Source organism: Ambystoma mexicanum, chromosome 12 (assembly GCF_040938575.1).
Source record: "Ambystoma mexicanum isolate Mex_15411 chromosome 12, UKY_AmexF1_1, whole genome shotgun sequence".
Lineage (NCBI taxonomy): Eukaryota > Metazoa > Chordata > Amphibia > Caudata > Ambystomatidae > Ambystoma > Ambystoma mexicanum.
In genome coordinates, this window is record NC_090936.1 from 563031660 (window position 1) to 563058429 (window position 26770).

The window sequence follows — 26770 nt, forward strand, 5'->3', positions numbered from 1 at the left end:
TAGAGCAACTGACTGCAGTTGGAGGCTCTGAGATTACATGTTGGAGAGTAGTTAATATTGCATGCCTATTTGATTTAACAAAAAAAATAATAAACGACATTATGTTTGGTGAATGGGCCCAATTGCCAAGGCTATCCATACAGGTCATGTGTGCGGTTATTAATATTCTCAGGTTTACTGGGGGCTACACCCCATGCAAATGAAGTAACAGCCCTTCTTGAATGTGTGACCGCTGTTTCGTACATTTGTTGTTACAGAATGCCAGGGATACAAATAGTTAATAAGCAGCAGCTAAAAATAGCTTCTAGGTATTGGACACCACTGAGCAAGCAAGAGTCCCTTCTGCAGAACTGGGAGTGAGAGGGGTGCCTAGAATGCAGGAAATGGAGCCCCGCTGCGAGTCAGGCAATGCACACGTGTCTAGCAAATACAAGAAGAGTTAGAAGCACATCGTGGTTTAGTCCATTCCAAGGGACTCCAACTACAGCCATGTAAAAATCAAAGCGTTTCAATGCAATTGTTAGAATTGACAGAAAAAGCTAAGTAAATGAACGGGTATATGACGAGTAGCACGCCTTGGATCTTTGCCCGACCACGAGGAAGCACACAAGGGGACAGGTTAGTCGTACTGCATTTATGGGAAGAGCATATACCTACATATTGTTTTTAAAATCACAATTGGAAATGTGATGTCCAAAACATGTATGCAATATCGCACACGTTCACATGGCACCATCTTGGAGTCAAAAGTAGCCCCATCCAGGTAGTGCACATTTAACAGACTTCTCAGCACAAAAAAGGAACCAAATAGCTCCCATATCCCTTGAATAGGCCGCCTACGCAGGGCAGATGGTAAGGTGACGTTTGTGCTTCCCAATGGCTCCTGTGGGCCAGGATGGCCTCCTGTTAGACTACTTCCTGTTAACATTGACCCGTGAACGTGTATGAGCCGTGGCTCTCCAAGGCTCCCCCCCCCCATCATCATCATCATCTATCTCCATGGCGGAAGGACTCCATGGGCAAGGGAATCATAAAGTGACACACTGTCTGGAAATCCAGCACATAATGACATTTCCATGCAGGCAGGCCAGGCAGGCGACGGGGAGGAGCAGCGGAGAATGCTTCTAATGCACAATCCAGACGCGCCAGAGTCCAGAATGACGGTTTGTTACGGCTTCTGTCAGGGCAGCCAACTTATGAACTTCCCCAGCAGTGCAAGTGGCTAGACTTCCCCGGGGGTGCAAGTAGCTAGACTTCCCCGGGGGTGCAAGTAGCTAGACTTCCCCGGGGGTGCAAGTAGCTAGACTTCAATGAAGTGCCATTGAAACTATTAATAAGTGCAGAGTGCTTTTCCCTGGAAATCAGGGGGTGGGGAGGAGGGAGAGGTTAGTTGAGCCCCGGTGCACCAGCATAAGTGACACCGTGACTCCGATACTCTCCTTCACCTGCCCCAGGGGTGTCAACCTCCAGCTGAGCTACCAAGGCATGGGCAAAGGGACTGGCGCACCGTAAATGGTGCAAATGAGATGCCCACCGATTGGCAGCCCACTACAAGCAACATGAAAAACAGACATGTGGGTGTGGTGTACTGTGGTACCGCCCGCTCCCTCTGCCAACCGCCCCATGCCCCTACTTAAGAGCCATCAATCTGAAATAAAGGGAAGATGCTCTCCATTTCTCCCCTGGATGTTCCCAACCTCATGGTAGGTCCCGGGTCAGGCTGAACCTCTCCTCTTCCTCCAATATCTCACTTCGGATAGGTTACATTATGATGGTAATTACCAAGTGCTCTGAAACTGGAACCCCAGCGATGGCGGCACTCTATAAAAGGAGGGCAACATTACTATGCAAGGTTTTGGTATGCAGGTCTTTACTAAGTACTTGTGCTAGTGTACATGTTGCTACAATTGTAAGCTCTGCATAGTGTTCCGCCATCTTTTCTTCTGGTGTGGGGGGGTTGCCATGTTAAGTGGCGGCAACATAGAACTTAAAAAGCACCCAAACAAACCATACACTTGGAGGCACTGAAAGTGCCTAAACGCTCAAAACAAAATCTGCAAATGCTGACAAAGGGAGCAAGACACAGCACGTTGCACACACAGGCGACGCTCACGAACTTGCAAACGCTTAGTTTCTGCTGGACTGGGGGCTACAAAATTTCCCAGTTCTGCTTGCGGGTGGTATCGAAAGCTTTTGGGCAATTCCTCACCTCCATTTTGGACACACCCGTCACACTGCACTGTCCAAAGCGCAACTACTCTCTGCCCATGAATTCTCCTAGGTCTTCGAGGTCATACCAAGGATACATAGAGAGCACTATATAAATGCCAACTAACAATAGGCCTCACATGTTGATCCATTCAGTTACAGTCACGCACAAAAAGGGATTCGTTTGCATCTTCGCCCCGCAGCCCCCACAAAGCTAAGGCACCTCTGTGTCAGTTTGTGACTTGACACACTGGGTATGTGCAGGAAAAACTGCACTAGTTTTCACTGGCTAAGTTGGTGAACCAACAGCATCGTCACACACTCATTCACAAGGTCTAGTTGTACAACTAACATATCTCAGCACAGAATTATTGGCTCCCAAGTTGCCGTTAAAAATAATAAATAAATAAATAAAAAGGAGCACCTACACAAGGGACTCTCTTTCAAGCGTGGATAATGCGGGCGCCAAGAGGTCCAATCCGGACACCCTCTTACACAAGTGGTTTTGACTGAAAGACCATCGATCTGCTTTCCCAGCTATCAAATTATATTTTCTGACAATCAACCAAATGTTGACTTGTCACTTCCCGCTTCAGCGAACTCATGTTCTGATATCGAGCGCTTTTTTTTAAACTATAGAATTTTTCGAAATATGGGGAATTTCCACAACGCAATAAATGGCATCATTTAACCTCGGCCATTTTGTGTGCGCGGACGCTACACAGCTCTAACAGCTAAGCATGTGCCACGTTTCGTCCTTTAAGTGTTCACAAATCATAATCAGCCAATATTTTGATCTATGCACTTGGGCAGTCCGTCACAACGAGAAATAAATGCATTTGGCTTCTATTAAGTATTTCATTTCCAGTCCTAGTGGACGATACTATAGTTTTCCTTTTCACCTTTGACTGTAAAGAGGCCTCTTTAAGAAAACAATGTAAATGTTCGTATGTTATGTTATTTGGCATTTATACAGCGCTCCATACATGATTGATATGAACTAAAGCGCTGGTGGGTTGTACGCCCTCAGGGATATTCTTCTAAACAGTATGGCAAGAAAACCCTTCATGTATCCTGCTGAATTGAAAATGGTTAATCGCCAAATCACTCCATAATTAACTGCTTCGCTTTGATAAAATGAAAAAAGCTAATCGTTCGGTTTCTCTTAACAGCTTTAAAGGTTTGAAAATAAAGCACCCTAAAGTGACCGCATTGGCTGCTGCAGAGCACGTGGTCACCATATTGCACACGATTCAGGAAGTTGTAGTCCTTGTGCCAGGAAAGACAGCATCTGTTACACAGGAGCTCTATTTGAGGGCTTTGTTACCATTACTTCAGTAGCAACATTGATCTACGAAAATATTAGAGTCCGCTGCAACCATTTAAAAAAAAAAAATTATCTGGTTGTAGTTTGTTTGAAAAAAGTAATCAATTTAAAACAAAAAGGTGGCAAATAAATAAAACTAGGCTATTAGGGGGGATTTTGACTCTCCCCGTTATGGTAGGGATCAAAGATGTCCCCCCGCCCAGCTGGCGGAATTGCGCAGACCCAGGAAGCAAGCTTCAATCGATAGCAGTAGAAGTGACCATTCTGCAGAAGCATTTTCTTCCCTTTAGTGCAAAGGGTGAGTGTGTTCGTCTGAATTCCCACAAGGAATCATTGTAGGCTCCGCCTACTCCACAACAAGTGATAAACGGCGGTGACGTGTCACTGGCTTATGGATTTCCCAACTCCTTTGGCTCCTTCTCCCCAAGTTCTTGCATGTCCACACTTAGTAAACCGATGCACACCGCCCATGCCCAGAAGGAGTCGGGGATGGAAGTGTTGGGATGTAGCCATGCTGCTCCAGTTGTCCCCCCCATCTAACATGGGGCAATCTTCGCTGAGGACAACCCATCCAATGCCAAACAACATCCCATCTCCCCAATAGCCATCAGCTTCAAACATTTCGCTTTACCAATACCACTGACCAAAACAGACATCCTGTTTGTTCCACCCCCATAGGCCATCCACGTGCCTCTTGCCCCCTGACCCCCCCACGAGCCACACGTGTGGTTGCCCCCTCCCTCTGCCGTGAGGCATGAATGTTTCCACCTCCCACACACGAGCCGTCAGGAGTACCCACCCTCCCCATGATCTTGTCGAGGTTTGCCACCTCGACACCCACACCTGGTTGCACCTGTTCCCTGGCAGCTCCTCGCTCAATCTGCCCAAACCGGACTATCCAGTTCAGGAAAAGGCGGAAACCGGGCTGAGGCAGGTTTGCCTCATCTCCAATACTGTTGCTTGGCTCTGCATGCAGCTACCTGAATATTCCCTCCATTTGTAAACTGGTGATCTAACCAGGCGGGTTCATGTGCTAGCTGCAGGGAACAATCTCCAACCAAGAAGTCATAGGTCGAAATACATATTGGATGAACTCAGACTCACCATTCATGGTCAATGGACCTTATCACCGAGTTGGTCATAAAGAAACCACAAATGGATTTGTTAAAATGGCATATTATGCAAGGCCATTTTCCTTTTTGTATGCTCAACTTACTAATCTCTACCTTCAGTCTCTGCCTCATCTTCCACGCATACCCACTAATCCTCCTATACCGCTCTCTACCCCCTTCCACTCATCCTTTCTACCTAGTCGGACTTTCCACTATACACAGTTTTTTACTTCTAGATCTCGCGCTTTCATTTCCCGATGTAGGTTGTCGCTTACCTCTTAAACCCCTTCCAGTACTCCAGAAGTCCCCCTTCCGAAGAATTGCTCGGTCTTTTCGAGAGTATCCCGAGAGCGTCCACTGCCTTCTAGGGCAGAAGATCCCCTTTCTCTAGATGTTTCCTCCCTTCACAGTGATCTTTCCCTCCACTTCCTCGAGCCCAGTGATTACCAAACGTTTTTATGCCGAGCACCCATTACTGGTCGTCACCCCCCTTTCCCTGTCAAATGGCAGAACGGGTTACCTTTTGGAAGAGCTTTGTACCTCCCCTGGGCATCCTCTGCGGCCCCCTCCTATCTCCCTACACCAGCAGGGGGCAGCTTCACAGTTTGAAGACCACTGCAGCAGCCCTACCCGGAAGCTTCTACCAAATCTGCACCTAGATGTTCCTCTAGCCCGCAACACTCCCATGGAGCTGTAACCTTTGGCTGTCCAGAGGTTTTGGACTACCACTGCATCAGCCCCAGGCAGCAGAGTCACTGGTGAGGGAGCATGGTAGTCTCAGTCCAAAAGCCACAGATTTCAGACCCCTGCTCTAGACCTTCCCCTCGACTTATTCACTTTTGAGGCCCGGCCGCCCCAGTGCTGCACGTCCCCGAGAGCAGCCTCAGAGCGCCTTATGTTCCTCTTCTTTTAGAGCCAACCCCTACACCCCTCCTTATCCTTTCTCTCCTCCTACATCTCCCATTTCCTTCCTCATTCCATTGAGATTTTGCTGTGAGGAAAGGCAACCCCTTGCACTTTAGTTTTACTGGCATGTTTATCAGCTCACCCGTCTATAGGAGGCCAGCTCGAACCAAAGATGATCATTACACCTAGGCTCGTCGTCACTCGCGAGTGGAATGATTATAATGGTACATGTACAGGGAGGAAGAAAGATCTTCGAAACCTAGTCGGCGACACAGCTTTTTTCATTGTAACTCCTCCGTGCAAAGTAAAAACCTGGTGTAGCAGTTTTTCTTTCCTGCACCACCAAGTTGGGGTTAATGTAAAATGACAGCCTAGTCTTCATAACTTTTTATGCCGACTGCCCCATTCCGTCAATGCACTGAATGCCTAAAATGGGACAGTTGCTACCTATCGAAACAACATCCTTCCAATCCTAACGCGTAAGGCCTTCCCGAGCCTTAGAAGGTCTTGGCAAACCTCATAAGGCCGTCCCACATGCACCTTGTGGCATGTGCACCTTACCGTCGAGAGACAGATGAATACATCATTCATGGCAACTGCCCCTTCCCAATATCGCAAAGGAGAAAAACACTATGCACTAAGGAGACTATACCAGCCTTATCCCAGATCAATACAAGAAGAAATGAGCCTGATGTAACTGAAGATGGCGAGAATAAACAAACGTACTCTTAAACTCACACACGTTCATGCAATAGACACAAAAACACAAGGTTTCAAGATGGATTATTGCAATAGTCTCCTGACGGGAGTGAACAAAGGGGAAATTGCAAGACTACAGGTCATACAGAACAGCGCTATTTGCACGCATTGAAATGAATAGAGACTTCAACACATCATGGAAACAAACTGCTGAATCCACTAAAATACAGATTCGTGTGGGGTGCAGGCAGTGGCTGCGCGGCCCCTCTTCAAGGTTATGGGAGAATTAAGGGAGAGCTTGAATGGTCCAGAAGAGAACATGTGATAAAGATTCCCAAGGCTTAAGATATATTTCTTTTAGATTAATTGAAGAACAAAGCTAGGTGCCGACAAGTTAAAACCTTGTGAGGAATGGATTGGCCAAGTCCCTACTGGTTGGAAAAGGAAGAACACTTGTGCTCAAGCTAGCTAAAATCGCAGTAAGTGCAGGGTGGAATAGTTCAGAACATGGTCCTTTCACACATGACCCATAATTCAAGAACAGCATCTATTCATTAGGACCAGATATAGCCCAGCAACTGCCTGAACTCCGCACATATTCTCAGAATCAAGGCACCCAACAAGGTCAAATACAAAGGGATATTTTGGCTCATGGCCTAGGGATAAAGGATAGCGTTTTATTTAATTGGGTGAACGCAGGTCTTGGACTTCTCACCCCCTAATCCCATTTTTAGTTAATATGCTGATGACCCGTCATTCCCAATTTTGGTGAGCAAGGTGCCAACTTCAGGTTGTTCTGCCCAGTATATTTGCATTAACCAACAGTTGACTTTAAAGAGGACATTCTCGCTCATCAATTTAGAGGTCTTTCTAGTGGAGCCATATATTTTCTATATGTAGACAATTGCCTTAAACAATCCCCGTACCCCATAGATTTTTGTAACCCAGATTGTAACGTGACGTCAATGATGACGTATTTTTTGTTTGTAAACCATTGTCTTGCCCGAGTAGTTCACAACTATTTCGTTTGTATGCAGTCACTGCTTTATGTGGATTGTTAATAAAGCAGGGTTTGCCATTTACTTTGACTATTTCTGTTTTTGTGTCTGGGATTTCCCGGCCTACCATGTCCGTTTAAACTGGTGGATTACACTGTGGCACTCATTCCTTTCTAATGCATCTTTTTAGCCAATGAATGCCTTCCGTGACTTTTATATACACATGGTATGCTTTGCTGCATCTTCCATGCTTTCTAATTCACCTTTTGTGGCCTTTTTAGTTCTTCCAGGATTTACTGTAATGCACCTTTTTTGCCTTCAATGCCTTGTATGCCTTCAATTCCACTCTCTCTTCTCAATGTCATTTACCAAGCAATGTCATACTATGGCCTCTGGGATCCCAGAACCGGGAGGGCTGGCTCTTCCAAGCTGGTCAAAGCACAAAAAGGCTATGCCAATAGCAGAAGAGCACTTGACAATCAACACATAATTGTAAGAGTAACCAGGCTTTTATACCCTGTGATTTACACAAAATAAATATCTCCAAATGCAAGCACGACATGAGCTTTTGCATGTTCCAAAAGATGGTTGGTGGTGCTTGGGATAGAAAACAAAAGGCTGGAGCATGTTAATAAAGATGGGTTATAAAAAATCTCTAATCATGTGTAAGATTGTTTTATGCACTTCCTGAGAAGTCATTAGCATAAGAAAAGGGCATGAAACCACACTTCCCTACCTGTCGAGTTTTGAAGAAACTAAGCGACCAAGTCTTTGCCGGGCCTTGACCTGTGTACGGAGGCAGAGGAATGAGTCAGCCATAGATTCAGCCCTGCGCCCAATACAATACTGCACAGGTGATGCGCCCAATACAATACTGCACAGGCGATAAGCGTTACTCTGACAACCATACCGTCCTTATCCAAGCCAGGTACAACAAGACAGACCATTTTATTTATTTAATTTATAAAGCGCACAAACAACCCGAGGGCATCGAGGCGCTGGTTACAGGAACACGTTCATTACAGACAAAGTTAAGTAAATTGATCAGGCATAGCAGGTATGACTGCAGGGAAGGCAGAGAGAGAAACAAGGCAGTATATTCAGACATGTGGGTCTTCAGAGCTAAGCGGAATGCCCAGCATGATTGTTCTGCTCCGAGTGAGGGTGGGAGGGCATTCCAGTGTTTGCCTGCGATGTAAGGGAAGCTTGAGCCTCCAGCTTTTACTCTTCTGACTTTGGGCAAGACTAGAGGTTGAGTGTATGGCATCCTGGATGGTCTGGTAAATTGGGCTTTGGTAATTGTTTGTGCAAGGTAAGGGGGGGGCAGTGTTGGAAAGGCTCTTATGACTGATGGACAGAGTTTTGAACAGGATGAGTTTGCCGATAGGCAGCCAGTGTGCGGCTTTTCTGGTAGCAGAGATGTTTTCTTTTTTTAAAAAATATTAAGTGCTGCTCGCAGGACATGGTTTTGTATCACTTGTTTCTGGAAGAAGTGCCTGCGAAGAGGGAATTACATTAATTTAGCCTCGGGCCTACGATTGCTCGGGCGATAGTTAGGCGGCTGTCTTTGAGAGAAGTGTCTTGAAGCATTTAAGACTTTGGTGGCGTAGGCTGCTGAGGATGCAATAGCGTTCACTTGTCGGGTCATGGAGAGAGTAGAGTGGCTTCAAGGTAGACCCCTAAGGTCTTTACTGACAAAGAGACCTGGATCAGGAGGTTATCAATATGGAAGACTGCGTATTGGGTACTAAGTTTCTTTTAGAACTGCATAGGGGGTCCAACAAGAAGGACTTTGGTTTTATCAATTTTAAGGCACATACGGTTAGCTGCCATCCAGGCTTGAATCGTGGAGTAGGGGTCATTGAGGGTGTCAGAGTAGTCCTTGTAGTTACCCGTGAGAGGGAGTAGAATCTGAATGTCATCGGCATAGATGGTGTAGGCTATGCCGCCTCTGCCCAGGATGTCAAATAGGGGCATTATGAAGATGTTGTACAGAGTCTGTGATATGCATGAGCCTAGAGGTACACCACATGGGACAGGGGATGGAGACGCACTGGAGTTTTCTGCAAATTCTCTCATGACTCCTCCTTCCAGAAATTAGGTGATTCAGGCGGTAGCCATAGGGGAGAGGCTGGCAGCGGTATTGAGGTGGTAGCACAGGATTTTGTGATAGACCAGGTTGAATGCAGCAGACAGATCCAGGGATAAGATAAAGCCGGCACTCCTCCTTCTCCTGATCTCATCCATCTGGTTTTTAGGTCCAGCAGGGCCGATTCCATGCCATGGCTTGGACAGAACCCAGACTGCCTTATGCCGAGGATGTGGTACGTTTTTAGGACATTTTGAACTTGCAGATAGGCTGCCCGATCTAAGTTTTTTAGCAGGAAGGAGATGCTCTTAATCTGCCTGTAGTTGGTGGGAAAAGTAGGGTCTTGGGAGTTTTTTTCTATTTTTTTTTAGAAGGGGGGAGTACCCAGGCTTCGAGGTTGGCAGGCACTATGCTTGGTGAGATGAGCGGGGCTAGAGAGTCTGAGCAATCTTTGATAATGAAGGCAGGACATAGATGATCTTTACATCTGAAAGGTTTTAAGCCTTTGATGGTGGCTAGGACTTCTTGTATTGAGGTCCCTTTAAAGTGAAACTGGTGGGTCTGGTGGTTACGGAGGTCAGGGGGTGAGGTGAAGAGGGGGGGGGAGGGGTGTGGAGTTTGGCTTGATTGTTCTGGATTTTATCGTGTCCAGTGTGTTGATTTTGTTGAGCATTGCTGATTGGATGCTTCTGCACTGCGCTTCATCCTTGGTGAAGGGGGTGAGGAGTAGGGGTCTCAAGTTCATTGAAGATGGTGAAGATCACTCTGGTGTCTGAGATAGCATTGGAGATTCTAGTGTTGTATGACTTGGATTTGGAGATTCTAGTGTTGTATGACTTGGATTTGGCCGATATAATTGCTAGCTTACAGAGCTTGGCAATTTTGGTGAACCCATCTTTCAGAGTGTCTGAAAGATTTTTTGACACAATAGTTCTGTCTAGCATTTGTTGCACAATTAAATTAAGCACCTTGAAACACTTGTGTATAGGCGCGTTATAAATGCCATATCATAAGTTTGTTTTGTAATTTGATCTAAGCTGAAGATACCAAAAGCAGTCAAGCTGACGCAACATCAATAGACACACCCACTAGGCACAAAGTAGATCTACACTCCACATGAAGAACATGTACACTTGGTCAAATCTGCATTTATACATGAAAAATATGAACATAGCAACCATAAAACATGAACACTAACATAACCAATATATAAGCGGAATGCAACACAAACGACACGCGAGTATAGCTCTTAAATATAGAAAGAGTAGGGCTTAGGCAGTACAGGGCAGCCCTCTTTAAAAAGGGACACTGCAGCGTGCTTTTAAATAGACAAAAGCCTTGAGGAGGTTTTCAGAGAATTCAAAATACTGAATCCGCAGAAATAGAAAGCTGTGCAGAGCTCATACAGTAGCTGGCAGTTAGTACCAAGGTCAGAAGGAGATAAAGTGAACGGGAATGGCAGATCAAAAGCATAAGATAGTGATTCCCAGGACATAGGTAGGATACTCTCCAATTAAAGGTTATAAGAGCATAACCAACCTTTGATAGCCTAATGCAACGGCAAAGCAAGTCAAAAGGATCCTGTGAAGAATAACTCGAGAGTGTCCCTGGAAGCAACAGAAAACGCGGCACACACGTAAGAGCAGCTAAAATCTCAATAAATAGGGAGATAATTCCACTTCCTACATGGCCCTTTAGCATGTGACTTGTAATTGGAAAACACTGGGTATTCATTAGGTGCCAGCAGAAGATACGACACCTGTGGTACTCCCTAATAGCACACACAGACCCAAGGTCAAGAACGGAGATTGCCCAAGCTTATGGTCTAAGGAATGAGTGATGGTCATTTCTTTGATGAATAGAAAGCAGTTCATGAGCCTCTCTGCCCCTACTTGTAGTTGGGGGCATCTCTTGACCTGTCAAAATGTCCAAGGTTGGTTAGCAGGAAGCAAACCAATTGAATACCTTAGTGTAATGCCACCCACCATGTAGAATGCCAGTCAGTTTGTTTTCTTAGAAGGGATGCATTTTTACTTTTATCTATATTGGGGTGGTCTCAGGAGGAGCCATCAGATAGCATTTAGCCAATTAACTGTAACCCCTATATGATCCATATGTAGCCACATCCTTAAACAATCCCCATTCCCCATAGGTTTTGTAAAATTGTGATGATGTATGGCGCGAGAGATGACACGTCAGGGGTAAGTGTGTTTTGTATGAATTTGAGGAGATTTTGATGTTTGTATGCTGCGCCTTGGCTGTATTTAGATAATATAGCTGAACGTTGCCTTGCACTTTGTCTACATCATTCAGTTTGGCTTGGAGCAATTCCAGTACCTCGGGCATACCGAGAACTTCTGGGCCCACCCAAACACCTGCCTAATGCACACTCGGACTTAGATTTAGAGTAGAGCGCATCCATTACTGTGGGGTGCAGGAGAAGGGCAGAATGCCTGTCACTATTAACTATTGATGTACACCATGGACTAGCACCGCCTACACGGTCGGTTGTCATTATCCCCAAAGCCAGCCTCCCGGCAACAGTGTATTTTATAAGCTACTCTACATGTGTGCTTTCTACGGGGGCCGCAGGGATCCAGGCAGCGTACCACCAATGGGACATGGCTTGGGACATAGTCCACTAGATTTTGACAATCAGTCTTCGTTGCCGATGTATGCCTCTTCGGGGACAAGCACCCATGATCTCCATGGAATTGTCATTGGTGGCCCACTGATTACACGTTGGTTAGCTGGGGCAGCACTCTTAGTGACACTGGACCTCGGATCATATACATACTTCACCTCCACTGTTGACTAATTTCTGTAACAAAGAAGAATTGCAGGTGAGGCGTCTTTCAGCGCCGTCAGCTGCGATTGTGGCTCCTATGACCCGAGTGATGGCAAGGGAGACTGCTTCGATGCATGGGTCACTGCCTTCTCTGCCGTCAGTGACTGAGGGCTTCACCCCCGACCTTCATACTGGTCGCTTCACAAGATGGCACCGGTCCCAATATTCTTTGGATTTCCACTTCACCTTTGCGTCATGGGCTCCGACAGCCGCATTCTGCTAAGGTGTCTAGTCAATTTCCTTCAGGGACACGGGAACGCATTAGGCAACCGTCCGTCAGGGCAGAAGGGCTGAAGTCATTACTAGGGCGCAGCGTGTTTCAGGTAACAGTGAAGCACACTGCATCATGCTAGCTTCAGTGGAGAGCCTTCCGCACAGCCTCGATGGTGGACATGAAGCGTTCAGCCACATCATTAGTCTGGCCATAGACGTGTTGGCCATCTGTGCGAGAGCCCCAGGCAATACGCGAAATGCTGGAACTCCAATCCATTGGAAGGTGGCCCGTTCTCGGATTTAAGTTTTCCGGTCATCTCTCACTTCCTGAGAATTTCATCCAATAAAAGCGCAACAGCTGTTTAAATCATGGAAGCAAATTCCCGAACCACTGGAAATCTGAAATACTGGATAACGATAGGAGGTATAGGCCCTTCTTCATTGGTCCGTAGAAATCCATCATCTCCTTTGGCTACGACTTGGGGTGCAGATTTTAGTTTTAGTTGGCATAAGAGGGCCGCAGGGTCTCTATTCGCCGTTGCCAACATGAGACAACGCTCCTCTACAGTAGCTCAGTAATGCCGGCTAACCAAATACAACTCCCCAAGAGGTGCTCGATTGTTGCTATCCCCAGTGCCCTTTATGTGCGATGTCAGTGACTGTTTTTTTTGGGCTGGATATTTTCGGCCCTATGGTAGAAGGTAAATTGCCCTATTGGCGAGTCCGAACCTGTATTTGCTTTTGCATGGCCCGGGAAAGGGACCTCTAGGCACCGCTTTGGCACGACTAGTGAGTGACCTTAGCAGCTCAATTACAGACGACTAGTGACCTTAGCAGCTCAGTTACACAATTTTCGAAGTCCAATCACGTCCTAGTTCTGGCTGGGGGGGCGGGAGGGGGGGGGGGGTAAGAGACAGCCAGCGGGAAACGCTGCAGACGGCTCACTCCTGGGAAATGTGGCTGAAGTTCAGGGACAGCTGTGTCCAGCTGCTGAGGAAAGGTGGGGGGAGGAGGGACAGGCTTCCCAGGAACAGGCCAATGCTGCTTCCATTGTTTATAAAATACATTTCCAGCCCTTGACGGCCGGAAATCATCAAACACAACTGTCCGGTTACATGTCGCCCCCTCCCCCCCTCCAACCACCGCAAGGCCCGAGCATCCTCTGGGACCAGGAGAGGCAGAACATTTCTCTGAAACGGAGTTAAGCATTTGCACCAGGCGGTGTACGAGTCCAGAGACAAACAAACGTTCTGCGCCAGATGCTGCCGCGCATGGACCAGGATCCACAACCTACCTGGACCGCAGCAAGGGTTCCCAGCATTCAGGAAGCCGGTCAGAGGGGCCCGTTCCAGTCACTCCTGCCCCCGAAGAAAGAGAAGCGCATTAAAGGTCAAATGCAATATCACTTCTCGCAAGGGATTCAGATAAACAAAAGAACATTGGTAAAAATAAAAATAAAAGGTTTCCTGAGAGTGTTTACAACACTATCAAAGACACAGGGGATCCCCCAGAATGCCAACAGTCTTTCTGGGGTATTTTAGCACAGCAATCCCGGTCTCTTGCTGGCGTGACAGGCACCCTCATGCCGCTGCTTCCATAGTTGTCCGAGCCAGCCAGCTCTGGTGCCCCTGGTGTGGGATCCCATCTGTGATGTAATTAATGATGTCACGACTAGTGCAGCACTAATGATGTCACGACTAGTGCAGCACTTTGGGGGTTTGTTTGCTTGCGCTGAAACCATAACGTCTCTTTAACAAAGATATTTCATAGAGGTTAGAAATGGTAACTTTACCACAGACTTGTTCCCACTAAACGCAATATTTTTAAATAATTAAAATATCATATGCACAGTATCCAACAGGCATGAGCTGTAGCCACGCCTGATGAGCACTTTGCTAAAAAGCATTTGGACATGCATAAGGCCTGCCAAGTCACCCAAAGCGACTGCTGCGCTTGACCTTTGGCCAGGCCCGATCTCCACCTAACCACCAAGGTCAGGTCGGTGGGCCATGCCCAAGCCCAGACAATCCTCAAAGTAGTTTCTAGAGCTACTTAACCCCATTCCCAGTCCGTGGGCCATCGGCCGTGGCCTGCAGCCACTTATCGGCCATTGCAGGTCCCAGGCCCACTAGCTACTTTACCCAGGTTATTCTCTAGGCTGGAGGCCAGACTCATTGGCCCCTTCTCCCTCCTGCATTTAGGTCACAGACCATGGCCTACAGCAATGACCAATGGCCACTTGGCTTTTAGCCATGCCCCAGAGCCTGCTAAGTTACCATAAGGAGGCCGTGGGGCCAGACCCAATGGACACTTAACCCCCATTGTGGGCGTATGGGACAATGGCATGGCCAGTGGCCACTTTGCCTGGGGCATGGACTTCGCCTTGCCCTTTGCATCACGTGAAATAGCCACTGGTCTTGGCCCAAGGCCAATGCCATGCACCGGGCTTCAGCAAACCACTCAATATAAACACTTACATTAATTGCAAGTCTGTGGTCCTGCAGCCCTGCCCAGCACCACCCATACCAACCAAATTACTGCCCACAGGACCTTACGATTGCCACTATACGTATTGTGGATCTGCAGACCACTGCACACGCCGGAGGCCTTGGATAGTGGCCATTTTGCTATGACCAGCCTCCAGCACCACTTCACACCTGCGCAGCATAGGGGCCCACCAAGGGGTCCTCAATGAACCCCTTTTCAGTGAACGGATGGTCAGAGGCCCTTCTCCGAGTCTGCAGACATTGTGGGACATTTTTCGAGCATATTTACCCCCACAGCACTAGGCAAGATGTGGGGGGGGGGGGGTTTCCAGAGAAGTGCTAATTTCCCCAAAGCCAGCATACAAGCCTTTGAAATTCGCACACAGAAAATTTTGACTTTTGCGAGTCCCGAACCAATCATTCCCTAACTAGCCAATCTGTTTCTCTGTAAGTCAGCAAGCTCAGACATCAGTAAAGAAATCTTCAAAACAAACCCACATTTCACATTCTTTTCGGCCAGTTTTGTCCCGATTTAAAAAAAACATTTCAGGTAGTTTTGCAACAAATTTGTGAAATCTCCCATTCGGGATCAGACTGCTGCACCCTCGGAAAAGTTGATGCACGTCTGGCTAGAGGTTCGGCTGTGGGTGCCACAGAAATGTGGTCAATGTTTAGTATGGAGATTTAAACACATGTATGACCCCCCCCCCTTCCCCCGCGGCTGATCCCGCCTTGAAGAGACAGCACAGAGATTTGCACAGAAACACAGTCTGGTTTATATATTTGGGGGAATTAGTTGACCAGCACCCACGTTATGAGCCACGCACAACTGCATTTTCCTATTGGGAAAGCAATTGAACCACAACTACAGGGTCGCTGTGACAAACCCTCTAAAATATTAGGATAATAATATCTGTTCTGGTGGGGAGTGTGTGGTGCAACTGGACTAGCCTGTGGCACACATTTGGTAGACTGGGGGCAGGATACAAGACCCGCTTCCCTACTCTCCAGCCGAGCTCTCCTACGGAAGTTTATCATTAAGGAATTGACCGCAACAGCCAGATAGCAGAAGTGGAGGAGGTATACTGCGAGTATTTAAGGGGGAGCACAGTAGGATGCTAGCTAATAGTGGGCATGGCAGGAAAAATATACTAATCAATGGTACTGATCCAATAGCCGCCAAGGTGGCATTTGGACCTGCTGCATGAGCCGAAGACTGGAGGAGTCAAGAGAGGGGGTTTCACTCCTAAATGTTTGTACATGATACGATAGGTTATTTATAACACGCTTAATACCCAGAGGTTTCTAAGCTCGGCATCGTCTTGCTTCCAAGGCGAGCACACTGCCCCTGAGCTATCCTCTTGGGACATTGTAGCAGTCTAATGTAATCATTTGAGGGTTGCTCATCGGTGGGGGGGGTTTCTGGTTTCTTGTTCTGCCCCAAGTCCCCTCACGAACACATTCACTATTCTGGGCTATCTCTGAGAGGGGGAGGGGGGCGGAAGGGGGTCTTCACCTTATGTAATTAGTTAATGTTGCTACGTAATCCTATGCTTTCTTAAACGGACCCTTTCATTCCATCTGACCATCTTTTATTTACCACTGTTCTGCCTTCTGGGCTTACTATTCGTCTGTACTCAGGGACAACTGTAGTTGACCATCATGGCCAGACTGGAGGACGCAGGTGTGCTTGCTAAGTGCTCTGCATTTGGGTCAGGGTGGGCTTCTGGGGCCACTTACATGGCAGGTGTGGGTATTTCTTGCCCTAGAAGGGAGCCAAAGGCCCGATCCCTTTACTGCCCAGAAAGACAGCAGATGGCCCTGAAGCAGCTCCGCCCAAAATAGGGGACTTTCTTTTCACCTCGTTAACCTTCTTTGTACAATTTCGTTGACACAGTCTTACATTCACAGTTTGTAAATGTTTTAGGGCTCATAAAGTATAACTTTCGACAGCTCTGGTTCCGCAATTTTACTGCATAATCCCAGACGGTCGTCAACATAGTGACCATTCCACAAACTAGGTTTTAATGTCAGTTTGAACGACTGTCGTTGGATTAGGATAGGAACTCATTTCATGATACCGTCTATTTCCTGTAATACCCATGGGTTTCAGAACCGCTTTTTATCCTTTGGGTTTCAATACACTTGACATCTATAAAAGGTACTGCAATATTGAGACAGACTTGAGTTGCCATCATCCAGTTGAGATACTTTCTCTTCTGCATGCAGCAGCTTGGTCATTGTGGCAGATCGGTGTGGGCACAATGTGAATCCTCCTCCCCATACTTTCAAAGGCAGTAGAATAGGTCACCCATATCCACATCTCCTAACCTAAGGGGTGCGTGTGTGTGTGTGTGTAAGTGGTGCGCACACACGGTTCTATGTCATTTCTACGACTGCCTTATTTACGAGTACACTATTATGAAAAAAGTCATCAAAATTAAAAATGTGGGGGGTTCCCCCTAAAGCCGCCACCTGTGCCCCCCTATTTTTAACTATTCCCGACCCCTTCAACCCCTTCCTTTTCTGCCGCCCCCCCCCCCAAAATGGCGATGACTTTGTTCGTAATTGGGCACTAGTAAAAAGGCCAGTCCTAAAAATGACTGTCGATGAAACGACGGTACAGCGTGTGTACACGTGGGTTGTGTCTCCCTGGACGACAGAAGACTTGGAAATCCTCAATGAGTGCAGTCAAGTCTCCTGATCTGGGTGGGTGTAGATGGCTAAGACTTGCTACCACGAGGAGATTTCCTCACAGCACCAAGCACGGTTTGCCCAATCTCATCCATCAGGTGGCAAGGCAGCCATGACCCTTGGGGAATAGATTATCCGTTCCTCTCCTGCCTACTCCGAGTTCACCGCTTCTATCCTTACTCTGCCAATTCCCTGGCTCTGCCACTTCCATCATTCAGCTGGGCATCACCTGATTACCCTCCTCCTTTACAGAGCAGTAAATTCAAAAATAAAATCTGGCAAAGAAGCCAGTTCTAGGCATTACTAAAGCACATTTTGAGCAAATTACACAACTATGTACTGACTAGTACCATGCAATAATCGTCCCATCACAGAAAATTGATGGGATCACAGTTTTCAGTCCCTTTTCTCGAACATTCGTTTGATTCACGCCCAATGATTACACACGCACCCCTCCTACCACAATCAGACACCTTCCCCTGCAGCCCCTCGTGCTACTCAAACGGCTTGTCAGTTTGTCTCCATTGCTAGACTCGTGTTAACCATTTAACGGCCACCTCCCAGCAGGCAACAGAAACGACTGCCCATTGGTCACGATTTCAGTCCGGTTTATCTTTACCCTGGTAATTTAGAACTACCTCCGCAATGTTGCGGTCTGGCAAGTGCTGGGGAAACACCCATGCAGCGAGCCAGGGCCCACATTCCAAGAACCATCTCCAAAGCTGGGCATGACCTCGGATACAAATGTCTTGGCTGTCCCTCAAGTAAGAAAAGATAACGAGGCACTCGTCACTTCCAATGGTTGGCCACAAGATTTCTTCCCGCCCCAATGACTTCCAGCAAGATGGCCGCCATTCAGTTGGGTGGGAGGTTCCCATCTTTCTTACTGTAACTCGGCACATCCGCGACAATGTACCTGCTCGACAGAAGCAGGCAGTAGATTAGTCCCCAGAACCAGGTATAGTACCTAAAACACTGGATTTGCAGCCAGCAACGCCGACACTCGAGATCTTCCGTGTTACACGCTTTTGCCACAGTGTGATAACGTGTAGTGCAAAGGAGACAGATCACTCCTATTAGCCACCTAATTAATATAGACTCGTCCCACACGCAGGCAAGAGATATTTTTGGTGATGTTGACAGACAAATGAGCCTGCCACCATCTGCAAACTAAGACCGAGGCACAGAATACAGACCCAAATATTAGCTCGATACAGAATGTCACATTGCGGGATGGCAAAGCCCCGGCACTTGTGCATAGAGATCACTGCAACTAATCTACCATAAGGAGGCAACTCTCTGGCCCGCCCAGCTTGCCCTCGCGGGTAGTGGACACCACATGGACAATTGCCCGCCTGACCACCTGCAACGTGGCTCCTTTAAAACAGTCCTTTACCAACAGGGCTGGAGATGTATTCAAGAGCACAGGTTCCGTATCCATTTAATTAATAAAAAAAAAAAAGTTAGCATTTCAGACAGCTGTCATTGGTATGGTCTTGCAGTGGTTTGTCGGCACGACAGCGCATCACTGCACCGCCACAGGCTCTCTACCAAAGGACACCGCACTCGGCTGACCGGAGTTCTGGTTGGTGGTCCTTGTTCAGCTTCCTCGCTGGGAGCAAATATTCTGTGCCAAGAGGCTGAAGTTGGCTCTGGGCCTCATGTGTCACATTTGAAATCACTTACATAGCACCATTTGCTTCCATCTCTTCCCACCCACCCTCTTTCTCAGGCCCACCATTCAGCAAGGTAGCAGTGGTGCTCCCACATCAGTTGCTGGCTCATAGGCTGCAGCCTGCTGCAGACCCTGGACCGTCATTCCCTTTTACCCCCCACCCCCCCGAGCCCACCCGCCAGTCTTCTTTGCCACCCCCACGGTAGTATTCAACCCCCTAGCAACTGCACTTTCCATTAAATCCTACTCGGTGAACTCATTGCCAGTCCCGGCTATGTCAACAATGGTTGCTGTGGAGCCAGACAGCGGTTTGAGGCGGACACTGAACCCTCCTCTCTCTCTTGCTCTTGCATCCTGGCTCCCTCAGACCCCCCCTCACCCACCCCTATGCTGCAAAGCCCCCCCCCCAGCCATCCATATCCCCCAGGAATTTCTAGGACCCACCACACCAATGACTGCTATGGCCCCCATAATAGTTGCTGTGGTGACAGACTACGGGCTGCTGCAGGACCTGGCGAGGCTGGAGAACAGACAATTAGAAACCGCTTTAAGTCGCATTCCCTTTCTTTGGCCTCTGAAGAAAAGAGCTTTTGTGGTGTTGGGTTGGGGTCCAAGCTTCACAGGAGCTTTTGTTTTCGGCAGCGGGACTGCGCAAGGGGAGGCGTCTGCTCCTCCACTCCATGGGAAATTCTCCTGCATGGGTCACAGAGGAGGGCACTGGGGCATTTGGGCGCGACATACGGTCCCAGCGTCCCTTTCGCTCTGTGAGCTCCAAAGTCAACAGGAGGCGGGCACGCAGCGCCACAAAGCCCAGGGATTACCAGATGACAGCTTAGTCACACTCCTTGGCTTGTGCTACCATATGTCTCTTGTAAAAACAGAAAGGTGATGGCTGGAAGGTTTTGAATTAATCATAACCACGGGCAAAGCTCTGGGCAACCCTCCAGACCATCGTTTTTCAGCCTGCCAAGCCATTACATAAGGGGAAAAACCATATGCAAATCAGGCTTGGTCCTACCCCAAAAGGGGCAGTCCAGCCCGAACTGCTAGGTCACATCCCTTCTGCACGAGACCACAAGCATCCCCAGACATGTTTCAGCCTTGTTGGGCGTCATCAGTGAGGAGTAGCTTGGGTCTCTAGGCCCGGCAGACTCGGGACCCACGTCTGGGCATACCCGTGCAATGGTGCAGACGGGCTAAAAAATGGTGGTGTGGAAGGTTGCCCAGAGCAATGCCAGTGGTTCAGATTCATTCAAAACCTTCCACCCATCACTTTTGTGCTTACTGTTTGTCTCACTATGTGGGAGAGGGTATGCCCAGACGTGGGTCCCTTGCTCGCTGCACCATAGGGAACCAAGCTGCACCTCACTGAGGAGGCCCAACAAGGCCGAAACATGTCTGGGGTTGCTTGTGTTTCCGTGCAGAGGGGACCTGGCCTAGCAGTTCGGGCTGGGCTGCTACCATTGGTGGCAGTACCTGACTGATTTGCATATGGCTGGACCCCTTTTGCAATGGTGCAGACGGGCTAAAAAATGGTGGTGTGGAAGGTTGCCCAGAGCAATGCCAGTGGTTCAGATTCATTCAAAACCTTCCACCCATCACTTTTGTGCTTACCATATGTCTCTTGGACACCACTTTCCTAGTCCGGTACCGTGTTCCGAAACAGTTTTTCTATCATACAGGTGGCATCTGGGGGACAGAGCAACACCAATTAGAGGGATTTTTTTTTCCTGAGGTGGCACCATGCCCAAAAAGGGAAGAACCAAGGCCCAATGAGAAGTGCCACGCCCATAAGCAGGTACACGGCACGTCGTACTTTAAGGAATTGGGATCCTACTTGAATGGCCTCAACACCCATAACAGTAAACACCTCTCCCAGGAAGGGTGAAGTTGCCATTAAAGTATATGCCACATATACTGTATACCATGTACACACTTATGAATATACATAATATCATGTACATATTGTAAACTTGTAAATATAACTATATTTTCTACTATGCTCATGCTTAACACTTGCCTGTCCAGCACCCAGATACCCACGGGTTCGGTGCGCTCTACAAATGTCAAATAAATCAAGGAAGAGCAACACTGGTGAGGGTTGGGGGGGGGACTGGGAGGCACAAAACCCCAAAGCAGGTATGCTGCATCCAATGGAGTTGGTGCCTTTTCATGGAGGGTACACCCCGATACGTAGGCGGGGGCATTGCATCCGAAGGATGGGGGAACCCCGCTATTCGAAATTAAGCAGTGCATCTCAAGCGGAAACGCTGCATTACACGGAAGAGGCCCTTTCCGCTGGGAGCACCGCGAGCAGTGGGAACAGGAATGATCAATGGAAAGAAAAACAATACAGGTAATGCACTCTAGTCATTCCGACAGGGCAGCACGTATCCCTCCACCCCTAGGTGTGCTGGAGTGATATCTCGCCAGGAGTGGGGGGTGTAGATACCAGGGCACAATCCCTCCAAGGGCCCGGGGATATTCTGCCCACGTCGAAAACCCCCCATCTTTATTTATCCTCCTCTCTTTCTCTCGACTAGTTATAAAAAAAGGTCTACAGGATGCGGTTGCTAGCTGGCTTAATAATACGTTCATGTGGCGTGGCAGCAAAGGGACTTCGTGCCAAAAATACAGGCCAGCAAATATTGACTAGACAGGACCCTTTCCCGGTTCCCCTGCAACCGGCAAACTCGCGCCAAGAAACACTTGCATACAGGCGCGTTATAAATGACTTAAGCAGGTTAGCGGAAGATACGGCTAACTAGATAAACATTTGCCACCCACTAGTTTGTACATGTGGGGTTTCTATCAGGACTTATCGCGAATACCTGACCCATGCCTCATTCCACGTGTGTCCTTCGCTGCAGACTTGGAGCCCATTGAAACCTGCAGCTTTCTGCTTAAAGAGCAGGTCTTCCAAAAACTTCAGGGGCTGGGTGACCAGACATCCCAGTATTCCCAGAATTGGGCCCTCTACCCGAGATGTTTTTTTTATTATTTTATTTAAAACTCGGGGATGGGACACCACTGCCACAGATAACACCATCTTGCTCGTATACCATCAATTATAAGATAAATGATCTTTTGGCCACTTTATAGTAACACGTAAACCACACAGCAGTGATCTCTCCCCCCTCCCACACCCCAACCTTTCAATTAACAGCCACCTGAATTAAATGAATGCGCCAATAAAACTACCTTGGAAAGAACTTCACAGGCTGAAATAGCAATCGCAGCAAGAGCTCCTTTGGTTTTAACATTCTTACACTACGAAAAACCAAGCAGTTTATATCCACGGGAACAATGACTTGTACACCCCTCCTTCCCTGCCCCTCAAGCGTAGTCAAGGCAACCACTATCAAACAGTAGTCCTACCTGTTTGCTAGTGGGCCGTCCCCTTTTCGTATTTTTAAGATCTGGTCACCCTACTCAGGGGCCCATTCAGAGTTCACTCTGCCAAGGAGGCAGTTGTAGTAGGAGAGGGAGAGAGACCGCTCGACACCCACCATCCCCAGGGCCTCCCAGGAACCCCACCTCAGGACCTCCCGGGAAACCCATCTATGAAAAGAGGACATACGTGGGAAGCAAACTTTTCAAAGGTCTGGAGCGCTCTCCTGGAAAGTTTCCCTTTTTCCTGCATAAATGGAAGCAGTGAAGCATCTTAAGTCTACAGAGCTGCTGCCGGCCAAGTCAGCTACCTGATGGCTACTGGAGCCTCGAGAAGGGACGCAACTGCATGGGAAATGCCGATACCTGCACCGTAGAAACAAACCGGTGCACAGGTTACCCAAGAGGTCCGGGGAGAAACAGGGTGGACATAGAGACTGGAAGGAGAGGCTCTGCCACCCTGAAACATAAGAAGTTGAACACAAGTGGATCTGGGACCCTGAATGTCAAAGTAACAAACCGGGAAGAGTTGCATGCTTGGCAGGAAAGCGAACCAAGAAGAAATGAAGTGACAGTGCGAGTCTGGGACAGGCAGCCAAATGAGAAGTCAAGATGACGAGGGTCTGGCCCCTTGAGGATAAAAGAAGTGCACAAGGGACAGGTGTATGCTTGGCAGGGATGTAAACCAAGCAGACATTGTGCTACACTTGCGAGTCTGGGGCCCACACCTATATGAGAAACCAAAGTTTAAAGTCACGAAGATTAAGAGGGTCTGGGACCCTGTGAGGGAAAGAGAGACAGTCCATGAGAGGACACTAGCTTGGCAAGAGAGTGAACAAAGCCATACAAAGTGTTGCAAGTCCGGGACCCGCACCCACATGAGAGGTTGAGAATAAGAGGGTCAAGAACCCTGAACTTGAAAAAGGAATCCTATGCTTGGTAGCGGAGTGTGCCAAGTTGGTGGGATAAAGAACTATGAAGCCAAGAAGGTTGCATTTGTGAATGGCCCAGTGACATTTTACCACAAGGGCAAAAAGGGGCTCAGAAGCAAAATAAGTTACAAAGAAATCTAGGGGAAAGCAACACTACTCCAGCATTTTAATCCTGATTTTCTGAACGCTTGTTTTCTCATCACTTTTTGCTACCAGACAGACTGGAAACTTTTGTGTTGGTTGAAACCAAAGCGGGCACTTTAACTTTGAGATGAGATCATCCTTGCACAGTTACTAAGCCAGGAGGATAGCTCAGGGGAAACACATTGGTCTTGGGAGCAAGACAGCACATAGCAACACAGGTTCGAATCCTGGGTTTGCGCTTAGAAATTGGTGCCCGGTATTAAGCATGTTATAAGAGAACAATTATAACGATAATTACATTAGGTTATTAATGTTAGGGACAGAGGTAGGTTTTGGCGACACTACAGTGACTGACTTTTCAGTTCTGGACTTCGAGACAATTACACTAGTAAACTCTACTTCACCGCACTAGTCGTGCATTTTGGCATTTACTAACTCTGTTCTAATGGGATTGAATTTCCCTATTACACTGATGTTGGTCTTGAGTCTTTAACTGAGGTTTTTTGAAGATAATATCTTATAGTACACGGGTATGTTTCACTTGAGGCTGTTTTGTATAAAACTGTTTTTTCAAAATTTTGTTGAATGTAAAACTTTTTGAATGTAAATATTGTATATATATATTGTTTTCCAGAATGTGTTCTTGCACCTGATGAAGAGTGTTACCACTCGAAACGCGCTGGGCCCTCCACAGCTCCACCATCATGAATAAAACGAAGATTTATTCTTGTGATCAAAATTGACTGAACGATCATTATTACAAAAGTGTTCTTTTTCTAATAGATGTAATTTTCTTAAATATGACTTATTCAAAATTATGAATTGTTCGTCTGGTATTCCAGACATACAAAAGTGTGCAGGGGACGCGAGTTCCCAAATTGGGAACTTGTTTGTTTTTTCTAGCATCAGGGAATAACCCAGTCAAATGCACCTTGAAGCAAGTCCTGGCAAACATTCAAACCTGGACTAGTAAAAAGGCCTTGGAGTTAGATGTAATAAAAACGAAATCTCTACCCTTTTCGCATTGTACACAGTCCTGAAACATTTTAAGAAGGGTCCGGGACCTATCGTCAAGTTAAATTCACAGGCAGGTATGAGGTTGCTAATCCTGTCCCACCTAAATTTACTTCCCCCTTTTACAAGGACGGGCTGGTTGAATGGGTTATGCAAATACCAATGGCACATGGGGCGGATGAGGACCTGGCTCATTTTCTTCCGATCTGCCTGCAAAATCATAAGGAGAGTAAAAAATAGTTAAAACCATACTTCCAAGGTCATCACATTAGGTCTGTCAAGGGGGCTATGATGGCTATACTGAATTCTGAGGACACCCAATTGTTATACAACAGCAGAATTTAGAAGCAGAGTCGTAAAGTTGCAACTCTATTTCATGCACGATTCAGGATAATGGGGGCCTTGAGTACTTGACGGACATTGGAGCCGACCCTTGTGTCGGTTTTATTTATTGTGGGTGGAGGGTGACGATTTGAATTGAATTTTGTTTATTTATAATCATTATGGTCTGATTTTATTGTTAATGGAGAAATCCGAAATAAATGATTTGACTTGAAAAGGTACAAGGAGCTCTGCCACTGCACTCAATTATGACCGGCAGTGCCCTTTTCTGTTGCAATACAGCAACGACCAGACAAAGGCAGGCACATCCTGAACCCAAGTCAATGTTTTTTCCAGGACTGCTACCACACAACTTCCTGCACCCAAGTCCTGACCAGCAGTAGGTCCATACACATACCTTTGCAGGACCAGAAATGGCGATTTGATGAGCAGAAAATAACAGGGTACCAATGTGCTCCCCTTTTTGTACTAAACCCTGTGCACAGCTCTGACAATGCAGTTCCAACTTCGTAGCAACCCTGGAATTCCAGCACAAGGCCTTCACAAAAAAGGGTTCACCAAATATACTCTGAGCCTAACCCGCTGCTCCAGGCCCCGGGGAAATCTGCCAACAAACCCCAACTTCATAAACCCGTAATTACTACTATCTCGACTGTGCCCCAAACAAAGAAAGTCTTGCTGCAGCCATTGCAACATTTCAGGATGTACCCTAAGGTGCTCAGCAAATCAGGAATGCCAAGCCCCTGCCCAGAATGACAACAAAGAAGGGGTACCTACCACACAGATCCAATGTTCCACCAACCCGCCAATTCAACCATTTCAAACTGCAAATAATTCCAAAAAGTGAGCAGTTTACTCACCCTGAGGCAATGAGTGCTCGGGACTGGGCCATGGCTATCCGCTGCATGTTAGTCCTGTTCAGCGTGCCAAGGCTGCCACGGCCCTTCTCCCCATTTGCACCTCGCGGGATAGTGTTCATGGCAGACGACGCTAGGGCCGGCGTGCTAGCCGCCTGCCTCCGGCTCACTTGATTCGCCAGAGTCTTTGTGGGGCTTGTGACGGTGATGGCCGAGCCTGCTTGTCCCTTGCTTGCAGAAAGCGTTCTTGCCACAGAAATAGGCCGGCGACCCAGCTGCCCAGCACTGGCAGTGCTAGCGCTTGAGTTCCCCGCTGTGGATTTCTTCACACTCATCACTAGAAGGCATTGTGGGCATGTGCAGGGCTGTGGTGGCTGTGTGGGAGCAGCCTGCCCACCCGTACCGGGGCTGGTGGGCCACGACTGCGACTTGGGCAGAGTACCACTCACAAGTGGGTAGACAAGGTCCTGCCGGCGCCTGATACGTCGGTTTCGCTGTGTCTGGCGGTTGACCTGCGCCATGGAGGTAAAGTCGATGACATAGCAGAAGCCGATGGGTGTCAAGTCAATCCACGTGTGCTGCTTCTCATAGGCTCTCTGGATGGTGATTGCAATCTCCATGTCATAGGGGGTCCAGGAGCCATTGTCATTTTCCCACTCCCATACCATGCCTTTGGCAGGCGCGGACGCTGGGTCATAGTAGCTGCGCCGTACAGGGCGGATCGTACCTGGAACAAGGAAGAAAAGAAGGGACAGCTTGTGTTATAGTTTAGAGCAGAAACATGGTTAAGAAATCCCTACAACACACTGGTACACACAGTACCCAAGGAGATGGCA

The 26770-nt window shown here is 47.7% G+C and overlaps 1 protein-coding gene across 2 annotated transcripts in view; it reads right to left on the bottom strand.

Moving 5' to 3' along the window:
- DTX4 (deltex E3 ubiquitin ligase 4) overlaps nucleotides 1-26770 on the bottom strand; it is a 289906-nt gene that overhangs the window by 33933 nt on the left and 229203 nt on the right. For both annotated transcript variants that reach the window (XM_069628868.1, XM_069628867.1), the window contains exon 2: nucleotides 25938-26661. In XM_069628868.1, coding sequence (XP_069484969.1) covers nucleotides 25938-26602 — 665 coding nt within the window. In that variant the 5' untranslated portion in view covers nucleotides 26603-26661. The remainder of the gene's footprint in view (nucleotides 1-25937; nucleotides 26662-26770) is intronic.